Raw genomic sequence first — 10,726 nt, forward strand, 5'->3', positions numbered from 1 at the left:
AACAGGCATCATAGCAGAAACATGAGGAAGAGTGATGTCATTGTGTTCTGCTTGGCAAACAAACAGGGCTTAAATCAGGTACATCACTCATGGCTTGGCACTTAAAACAATGATGAGGGAGCGATTTCATACACCACTTTCCATGCTAATGCAAGGCCATGTTGCTAAAAGACCCTCATTGAACTTAAAATCATTGTTTACACTACGGGCAAAATATTATAAGGGGCGGCATTCTTTTCCAAGGCAGGGACAGACAAACACTGTTGGGATGTCTAAATACTGTTCTTGTGCAGTGCCACGTTCATCAACCACAGTGGAAGAGTGACAACAAATTAGCCATGGCTTTCACATTAACTTCTTCTTTTCACTTTGTCATAGCTTTGCAGAACTGAGCTACACACCCAGTAAAGAAGGCTTCACTATCTACAGTATACATCTGTAAGGCCGTGATAGACAATTCACCTCAACTCACACAGCCACTGAAAAGAAACAGGCAAAAAGGCAACTTTGTTTGAACAAAGATCCAAAGAGTTATTCAAAGGAGATGTGGGCTCCTGGGAGAATCCCCATCGCCTCAGACAGGTCAAGTGGGCACGACCCCCTCTGAAACCACATGAAACAGCCCCTATGGGAATACTAGAACAATCCACATCAGGAAATGAGCCTCTTGGAGGTATTAGTGCCTTAGGGTTAGCCAAGAAGCATTTACTGTAAGCACAACTAGGCCGCTGCCACAATTGCCACCTCCCGTCCAACTCTCACTATGAGGATGTATAGTGTTTATTGGTGTGAAATGTTTTTTTATTTTTTTTATTTATGTTGTTATACATGCCTTAAATTCTGTGGTTATTATCCGTAGACGGTGAATATACAGCATACTGTGGCTGATATAAGAAGCCTATGAACGTTTGTAATGAAAATGATATTGCATACAACTTGCTGCATGCAACTTGGTGTTTTGTGGGCTTGACACCTTGTTGCCGGCCCCGTTTTGAGAAGAGACGTGTGATAATGGCCGTGAAAGAGCCTGGGCCAGTCTTCCATATTTCGATGCGAAAACGCGACTTTCGACAGCTGTTGTCACGGTTCACCCGCACGGTGCTCTTAAAGCTGTCAGGATCCTCTTCAACAGAGCACAAATCACTTTATAATAGACCGTGTTAATGCCTCTGCTTACAAGAGCTAGCACTCGGCTTAGCTCTCCAACTTATCAGCTGCTTGTGGGGGATAAAGGATTCTCCCTTTAGAGTGTCTGGAGAGATACCGCAGCCTTCATTGAGCTATTCACACTTACTTGTTTGTGTTGATGTGTTGAAGTCAAAAGATTTGACTCTCTCACTCCAATTGTGGGTACAAATTGTGCTCTTGCAACATTGTAATGTGCCCTTTAAAGTGATGTTCTTTGGGTCTATTTGATGTTAATGGTGCTGTATTATTGTTAGTCAGATAGGAACTAACCTTGCATCATGTTTCTGTAGGCATTGTCAGAGATGGAGTAAATGTGAGGGGGCACCTCGTGGCGCTTCTTGCCCTTGTACATGTCAATGATCTTCTCAGAGTAGATGGGCAGCATCTTGTAAGGGTTCACCACTACGCAGAACAGGCCAGAATATGTCTGAGGGGAGAAAAGGGTGGATTGGTCACAACAACATCAAGTATGCCATCAAAAAGCGTCAACATACCATTGGTTTGTGAATGTTAGGTGTTGTGGAACGTTATGGAATCCCTGTGTTCGGCAGCTAAAACACTGGCATGCAACTAGCCGCTTTGAAAGCGTTGCTACTCACGTAGATGAGGCCAGAGAAGTACCTCTCCCTGATGTTGTGCAGCACGGACGCCTCGTTCAGGCAGGTGAGCTCGGCCATGTCCTCCACCTTGCTGAACTTGGGCGGGTTCATCTTCTGGATGTCATCCTTGTTCACCGTCACCTTCTTCCCGTTGTCAGCCAGCTCCACCAGGACCTCGTCCCCATGCTCCTCCTTGACGCTGGCCGCCTCGAAGCCTTGCTTCTCAGAGGGGATCCACACCAGCTTCTTGGCCGACCAGTCAGCCTGGGCCATTGGACTGTTGATGAAGTCCTTGTCCAGGAAGAGGAACTTCTCGTCCTCGCTCAGGGCCTTCTTTGTCATCCTGGCAGGTCGGTTGGGCCAGCTGTGATGGAAAGAAAGAATAGAAGGAAGGATGAGTGAGTGAGTGAGCGTGCCGATGAAAGGGTGAACAGATAAATGGTGGAAGGATCGATGGATGGATTTGATGAAGTATGGGAAGGAGTGGCGGTAGAAGAGAAGTAAGGTGGTTAGGAAAGAAGGTGTCCCGGATTGACAAGGAGAAAGGAGGGAAAGAAGGAGGATATGAAGGAATGAAGGAAGGAGGGAATCAAGAGAAGAAAGAATGTTGAACAGCTGAATGACTAGGCTTCATATCGTGGTAAAGCAGTTTATCCTACTGGTTCTTTGAGGGATAAGCAATGCAAGCAATAGATTTCATGGGTCAAGCTGTCATGAGTCATAAGTGATAATTAATCTCTTCGTAAGAGAAAAGTTGAAGGCTGATTTCATGCTGTCATAAATCTCCCTCTACATACTTGATAAAGCAGTTTGGAGTTCTGAATGTTAGTCATAGCTAGCTAATGCTAGCCATATCTTACACGATCTTACATCATACTCTCATAAATAGAGTCTCCTGCCAAGACTGTACATTTTAAGGGAGAGTTTCGTCAAGGGTTAAACTTCCTCATCCATTCGAAACTTCCAGTCCCGTCATTCTCACAGACCCCCCTCTCTCTCGCCCTCTTCTACACTTTCACACACGCCACAAGGGAGACACAAACATTACAGGCCCCTAATTTAGATATGAAGATTGAGTCTGGGAAATGGACTCTTAGCTTAGCACGATTAAGACCTATCGATTTCTGCCACATCAAATACCCAGCAGAGCCTTCGCCGTTAATGAAAGTTTACCCATACTCAGTCAAAAAATAATTGCTTCAAGTAACAACAATGTCCATTTTTTCCCCCTTCCTCCCACTCTCTTTCATGCTCCCCCCTCTCTCTCTCTCTGCTAAGCTACATGGCCCTGTGTTGCGATGACCATATATGGGCACCTTCTTTGGAGCAGGCTTCTTTTCGACGGACCTAAACAGCCAGGCAAGTGAACTCCCAAACAAAGCCCTTATAGGGAATAGTATGTCTCCTACCGGACTCGCGGTTTACTCCAAAATGATAACACGGAAGAGCTGCAGGGGGAGGGGGGGCGGTTGTGTGCTTTGTGTTGTGGACTTCAATGTTCATGCTTCATATGGTCCCCGCTGCTACGACACTTGTAGGGTGGTGGGCTGCGGCACGGCCCAACACCTGGTGTGCGGTGTCCCTGCGCTCCAGTGTATCACAAGGAAGCTGCTTTAGTACCGAGCAATACCTTCCGAAACAGGTGCGCGTACTGTGGGGTAACGCAGCTTCTTTTATTTCCAGTTGAGCACACATAGAGCCATCACGCTGTTTTACACAATACAGTACGCAAAGTGGAATGTACTGAGTGGATTAGACACGGAAACATTATATAGTTTGTTTTCCTATAGAAAACATGACTTTCTGGTGCAGTGTCTACACACTAAGCATTCCTTGGGTGCATATGAGCAAAACTCTCAGACTCAATTGAATGACCTCAGAATCGTTAAAGATAAACGCTGACCTTTGATGGTTAAGACTGATCGTTGCAATCCTGAACCCAGACCAGGAGCCACACTTGAGTCCATAGACACAGAATCCATAATTCCATGCACCCACACACACACTCACACACACACACTTATACACACACAACCAATCTCAGTACAGTCAGACAGTCCTAAGAGAGGTATGCACTTTGCGGAGTGGGAACTGTGCAAACCAGCCTCTATTCCCCATGGGAAATATTAGCATTGTGCTCCCCTGAGACCAGCAGCGAAAGCCAAATAGCCATACCCTTAAACCCATTGGACGGAAGGAGGCATACACATCCACTGGTCCAAAGTCAGACACTCTGCTTAGAAGACGGATGCTGTCTGTTCGTAACTTACATTGGATGCCGAATTCAGCAATGGACGAAGCTTGTGTAAAGGTCAAGAGACTAGGACTGCAGTTCTGTGTTGTGTATACAGACGAGCCAGATGGAACAGCTGATTCTTTGATGATCACCTATTTCCTGGACATAATTGAAGTTTTCCTGAAGACCCCCCTCCTCCCTTGCAAAAGCATGTGCAGCTCCCTTTAAGTCCACACTCCCTTTAACTTGGCTGCCCCCTCTGCCCCCTTTTACCACTCTCCCTCCCTCCCCTCACCCTCTCTCTCTATCCCTCGCTCCCTTTCTCCCCCCCCCCCCCCCTCTCAATCTCTGTTTCTGTCTGTCTGATGTCCTTTCCCCCCCCACTCTTTTCTCTCTCTTTCTCCTGGCTGTGTCAACGCGTGCTCAGCTTTTGTTTTTGCCCAGGGAACACTGATGACAGCTGTCTGACACATTGGGGGGTGGGGGGAGTTTGACAGTTGGCTGTCTGAGCGGGTAGCACTTGTCGAGCTGGGTGATAAGGGTCCCCAGAAGATTGTTTGTAAACACTGGGAGGACCAAACAGCAGGGAGAGACGGGGAGGTGGGATGGTCGAGGAGGTGAAAATCACAGTCAAATGTCGTGTCTCTAAGCACAAAATGCTGGAGAGGACGGGGGGGGGGGGGGCTGTCACCTCATGCCAAAGAAAAAACACGACCAGCAGAGCAATGTCTTTGATGGATATTGATGCAGGTTAGCCTATCAGCATCTACTCCTGAAGGATGATCTAATCGACCTGGCTGACGCTATCTTCTCTGTTATTGACAAAAACAGTTGCCAAACACTCCTGATCTGAATCTGTGACCAATCGACAAACCCTGAATAGAATGGGGAAATGTGAGATTTTAGTTAAAGAGGGTAACTTCCTGTAGCCTCTGAACACTCTATCCCTATCCCCAGACCTTCTAAGATGTATTCAAACCATAGATATATCATATAACTTATATTACCCTGATCAATTAGATCCTGACATTAGACGCCCCCACTCCACAAATGCATTGTATTCCGACTGTGAACAGTTATTTGTATAGTTATATAGTTCATCAGCTTATTTGTCAGTATTGTTGTTGTATTGTCAATAATGCCACTTTAACTTATTAAATACAAAGCGAACAAACTTTTTGATATTATCGGATAAGCAGAAGTCTAAAAACTGAGTATAAATGGGCCTGTTACCCAGGAGACTGTGTGACCTTTCTATTTTCTCTATTTTCAGAGGACATGAGTTGATCCTTGGGCCTGTGAAAGGTTCTACTTTCTGTCCCATGGCCACATCACAACTCCATTCCCTGTAGTCTTCTAACCCCTGAACTCTGTATCCTTATGCCTTGATGATTCAAATGAATAATAGTCAGCAGAGGAAGATAAGCGTTACGCCTTATGGCAATAGTCCACTTACTGATGATAAACACTAACAAACCCTTGGCTCAGTCAGAGCACCTTTAAGTCCATTTATGTTGTCATTTGAGACTGATTACAGTATTGCCAGTATTTGTGTAGCACCTAATAAGGCATTGATTTGTCCTCACGACCACCATGCAAAGCATTCCAACACTCGGATATGAGGTACAAACAAGCTGAATATCATTTTGCTCATTCTGACTTTTCATAGGGAAAGCATCCCTGCACAACTGAAAAGAGACAGAGCTAGAGATACAGAGAGAGTGAGAGAGGGAGAGAGGGAGAGAGAGGAAGAGGAAGAGAGAGAGACTGAGAGAGAGCAAGAAGAGAGAGAGAGAGAGACAGAGAGAGAGACAGAGACACAGAGAGAGAGAGAGAGAGAGAGAGAGAGAGAGAGCAAGAAGAGAGAGAGAGAGAGAGAGAGAGAGAGAGAGAGAGAGAGAGAGAGAGAGAGAGAGAGAGAGAGAGAGAGAGAGAGAGAGAGAGAGAGAGCGAGAGAGAGAGAGAGACAGAGAGAGAGACAGAGACACAGAGAGAGAGAGAGAGAGAGAGAGAGAGAGAGAGAGAGAGAGAGAGAGAGAGAGAGAGAGAAGAGAAGAGAAGAGAAGAGAAGAGAAGAGAAGAGAGAGAGACAGAGAGGAGAGAGAGAGAGAGAGAGAGAGAGAGGAGAGAGAGAGAGAGAGAGAGAGAGAGAGAGAGGAGATGAGAGAGAGAGAGAGAGAGAGAGAGAGACATTGTGTTAAAATCATTTAAATCCAATTAAGCGCCTGGCTGGACAGGTCCAAAGATAGACAACACTGTGATGAAAACACTTTCTTAGCCTGTTGCTATGTTTTGAGTGCAGAGTGCATTGTGGTGGTCCCCAATAAGTTAAAATGTAATGATTGTATGCATAATCTAGAGTCCCTCCTACAGATTTGACTTGGAACCATGTTTTAACCATGTTGGGGCTGGGCCCTGCTGAAGGGTGGACCTGCTACAATCCTTCTCAACGTTGCTTCCAACTAGGGAGTGTTCCCCCTGCTACAGTGCTTCAAATTGTTCTAATAAGGTTAGGTAATGAGACACACTTTGTCATTACACAACATTTGACTATTAATTTGACTGACTTCAAGCAAATTCGAATCCAAATGTCATTTTCTGCTGGTTGACCTTTGACCATGCTTTCCAATCCTGCCTCAAAGCAGTGCTTAAATTCGCTGAAAAATAAATATAAAGTGGATGAAGAGTGATTTTACCGATGCTGCAGGCAGTAAAGAATGTAATATAGAGTTCACCTCAGAGCACTAAAGACAAGATCGAGAGAAATGAATCTCTCCTGTACCACAGTCAACCATCAATGAGAAACAAAACAGAGACTAGTAGCCTTCCAACCTAATTCCTTTCCTCAATGTTCTCTACAGATTGTGAAAATAAAAGTATCAGTCTTATCAATTATCACTGCTTGTAAGAAAATATGTTTTACTCCAGCTCCACTGGTATTAACCTTAGTACAGGTATGACTTGATTTCTAACTGCATTTTTTGTGGTGCCCTACGTCAATGCAAGCTGACAGGATTTGGTTCTCACAGTCTATAACTCAGCCACACCAGCTACACAGGCTTTTTATACATCCATATTAGGAGAACAGGAAACATCGTGGTAAGTCGTGATGGAAGTCTGTTTTTTTTTTTTTTTTTTTCAGATACTGAAACAGCAACTTCCTCCTAGTTTTCTAAAGTTTTTATGGTCACTGATCAAATGTGGAACCGAATTATCATATAACTTGCCTTTCAATATTAAAACCTATGCTCGAAGTCCAATTTAGTATTCGAAAGGAAACGCTTTTGTTACCAGAACTTTTAATGCAAGGAAACGTCATGTCATCAATATCATGAATGCTACACCACAGATGTGTCAGTGCTTTCTGCAGTAAAATAAGTTCCTTATATTTGAACTATTGCAATGCCGCCCACTACGTTTACAACGTACAAACGCACAAATGTCAGAACAAGTAGTGTCTGCTGTAAATACATAATGGATTTCATTGAAGAAATATCGATATGAGTGACAGTTTCATATGCATCAATGTCAGTCACTGCGTGTTACAAGAGATGCGCACGAACAAGTGCACATCCATTTGTGAGTGAAAACGAAGTGTGTAACATAAAAATACTTACTTAAAGTTTGATGATGAGGAGGGGATTTGGAATTTGGAAAGTTGGGGTTTGGAGCGTCCTGTGATTGACGGAGTACTCCAAAGAAGAACAGTCCAAATGACCCCGGTATAGTACCCAGCATTAACATTTAAACTACGCCGGCGTGCGCGAGGGCGGAGCCGCGCGGTCGGTCCCTCCTCTCACTTGCACGCACTGTTGTCAGCATCCTCTTCAAGAGAAGTAGCCTAGAACATGCGCGCTTGATTATCTTCAAAGAAGAACCGAGGCTGCTGGAGTGAAACATCACATTAATTGTTGAACACCCAAAACGTTCAGATAATTTACTAGGTTGGATGACAAATGTGAAATTGTGGAGATAGTAGGTTATAAAAACACATTTTGAATACACTTTTGTAAAAAAAAATCAGGCTAAAATCTATTCTAGACAGCTGTTTCAGTTGTATTGCTTTAACTGGAGAGTGATTTGTTAAGGCTTGTTCTCTTGAGTCACATTGCATTAAGAAAATACAGTAGGCTCTTTAGGGGGTGACCTGATGGTCACACCAAAGTAAGGCTATTGCAGTTCTGACAGTTGTACTGGTCTGTGCTAGAGGCTGTATTGAAATAATTGCATTTTGAGGCCACAGTAGAATGTGTCCGCATGTTAAAGTCCCAGAGTTCCTGTGTCCATCATCTCACTCCCCCATAAGGCTGACCAGCTGTTCCCAGAAGAGGATTCCCCTAGCTGCCCTAAGATAGAGACAGAGAAGGAATGAGGTGTGTGTCGAAGGTGTGTGTGTGTGTGTGTGTGGGGGGGGGGGGGGTCTTCTCTCGATATACAAGGGGTGTGTGTGTGTTTGGTGGGGGGAAGTGAGGGGTAAATGTCCCACACGTATCCCTAGTGTTTCCCTTATCCTTAGCCCTATCACATTCCACCCCCTCCCCTCCCTCCCTTGCCTGCATCCCTAGTACTGTCTCCAGACTTCTGTCCGATGGAACCTCCTATATAAGGACAGTCTTCTGTTTGGCCCAATAAATCAAGCGCAGTGATAGGCGCGTAGTTTGGGCCAAAGAGGCACATTGCTGGTATGTGTGAAACACCGATGACAGCCCCCCCAGGTTTAAGATGTAAGGCCTTTGCTCGTGAAGATTGCTTGGCTGGAGCTCTCTGGCGAATATCAACATGCGGTGCTGAGAAGGTGTGAAGTTAAGAAGAGGAGACCAGAGTAAAGACCATTATGTGAGATGGGGTCGAGACAAAAGGAGAGAAGAGAAAGATGAAGCTGAATGGGACAGAGAGAGACAGAGTGGGAAACAGACCGACAGAAAGAGAGGGAGGGAGAGAGAGAGAGAGAGAGAGAGAGAGAGAGAGAGAGAGAGAGAGAGAGAGAGAGAGAGAGAGAGAGAGAGAGAGAGAGAGAGCGAGAGAGAGTGACAGAGAGAGAGAGAGAGAGAGAGAGAGAGAGAGAGAGAGAGAGAGAGAGAGAGAGAGAGAGAGAGAGAGTGACAGAGAGAGAGAGAGAGAGAGAGAGAGAGAGAGAGAGAGAGAGAGAGAGAGAGAGAGAGAGAGAGAGGCAGTGTAGTGTGTGCCATAAAAGGACAGTGAGGTCTGCATGGAATCTCGGCAGCTTTCTGTGTTTGAAATTGTAGCACAGCCAGCCAGCCTGCGCCCCAGTGACTAAATATGGTCCAGTAGCAATGGCACTGCTCAAACAAATAGTGTCGCTTCTATGGGAAGAACTCCACATTGTTTACATGCAACAACCTTGACGACGCCAATACTGTATGTTGTCAATAGACTACAGATGTACAGATGTACAGAACAATAGTTACAGTCCATCCCAGAAACCAGACGCCTTGATATAAGTTATACTTTTGCCTTGCCATTCAATGATTTTACATGATCTTGTATTTTTGTTGAAGTATGTCAGAGAGGATGATGAAGAAAATTAATCTAAAAATGTACTGTGCTTAATGATACCTACATACTGAATTCAAACGGTAACAACATTCTGCACGGTCAGATTCCCAGTGATCGAGTCTGTAGTGTCCTTATGTCTGCTTTTTCCTTCTTCTGTCAGTGTGTTGGTGTGCATGTTTATTCATTGCATTTTAATGACAGCAGAACTATTCGTGCTCAGTCGGCAGAGCCTGATGGATGACCCCTCCAAAAAGAGGAGGTGGAGAAACTGGGAAAGACAGAGTGTATGACTGGTGTGTCCTAGAAAGGAATCTCCTTCTCTGGGAAGTTCGACCAAAACGCAGTACCCTGACTTAGCTGGAACTCCTTCTCTGACTACTGTCTGATGATGATTGGCAGAAGAGGAGGAGAATTTGCATTATTGACTCAAGGTTGTAGTGTGAATGCCAGTTATGTTTCTGTGTGTTGTGTGTGAATGTGTGATAGACTGGTGTTCATAACTTGAGTACCTTGTTATCTTGTGCCAATTCCAATAAACTAGAGGTCTCTTTCTTTGTAATGGCCATCAACAACTCCAAAAAAAACTATGTATACGAGTTGCAGTGAAAAGACATTGTTGACATTTACATCATCTAAAAGTATATGCTACTATATGAGACATTCATAAATTTTCTGACTCCAATTTAATGAGATTCATGTTACCATCTACTGCTTTGACCATACAAGGACAAACAATAGAACAATACGTTTATGGATATATTTGACCCTTTTGGAATGCACTTGCATTCTAATTCAGGCTCAAAACTAACAATGCTTCTCTCATGCACGAAGAAACAGCGCTGTGGTCAGCAGTATTTATACAGCTGTTGCACGCACTTCCAATTTATATCATGGAACAAATGCTACCTATTTTCAGGCAATCTTCCAATTTAAATCTTCAATTTCCTCTGCATATATAGCTGTACCAGAGAATGTGTAACCATTAGTGGTGATTGCAGGGGCCAAACAGCCAATAGAAGTGTAATATCCAAAGGGGAAGATTACATTTGATACATGTGTGTGGAATTAACTTCTCGTTGAGCCAAAGCAGGTTCGGGCATCCATTTTGTTTGTGCTTGCATGGAGGAAGACCACTGAATGGCCTGTTTAGCCTCCCAGCAAGCAATGAATTAACACTCCATTAACA

General features: G+C 44.4%; 1 protein-coding gene across 3 annotated transcripts in view; it reads right to left on the minus strand.

Moving 5' to 3' along the window:
- LOC134008614 (myosin-11-like) overlaps positions 1 to 7,760 on the minus strand; it is a 33,769-nt gene extending 26,009 nt beyond the window's left edge. For all 3 annotated transcript variants that reach the window (XM_062448070.1, XM_062448069.1, XM_062448071.1), the window contains exons 1-3: positions 7,641 to 7,760; positions 1,788 to 2,151; positions 1,459 to 1,615 (exon numbers count right to left, since the gene is read on the minus strand). In XM_062448070.1, coding sequence (XP_062304054.1) covers positions 1,459 to 1,615; positions 1,788 to 2,129 — 499 coding nt within the window. In that variant the 5' untranslated portion in view covers positions 2,130 to 2,151; positions 7,641 to 7,760. The remainder of the gene's footprint in view (positions 1 to 1,458; positions 1,616 to 1,787; positions 2,152 to 7,640) is intronic.
- Positions 7,761 to 10,726: the final 2,966 nt, after the last annotated feature.

The sequence above is a fragment of the Osmerus eperlanus genome, chromosome 22 (assembly GCF_963692335.1).
Source record: "Osmerus eperlanus chromosome 22, fOsmEpe2.1, whole genome shotgun sequence".
In the NCBI taxonomy this organism is placed as follows: Eukaryota; Metazoa; Chordata; class Actinopteri; order Osmeriformes; family Osmeridae; genus Osmerus; species Osmerus eperlanus.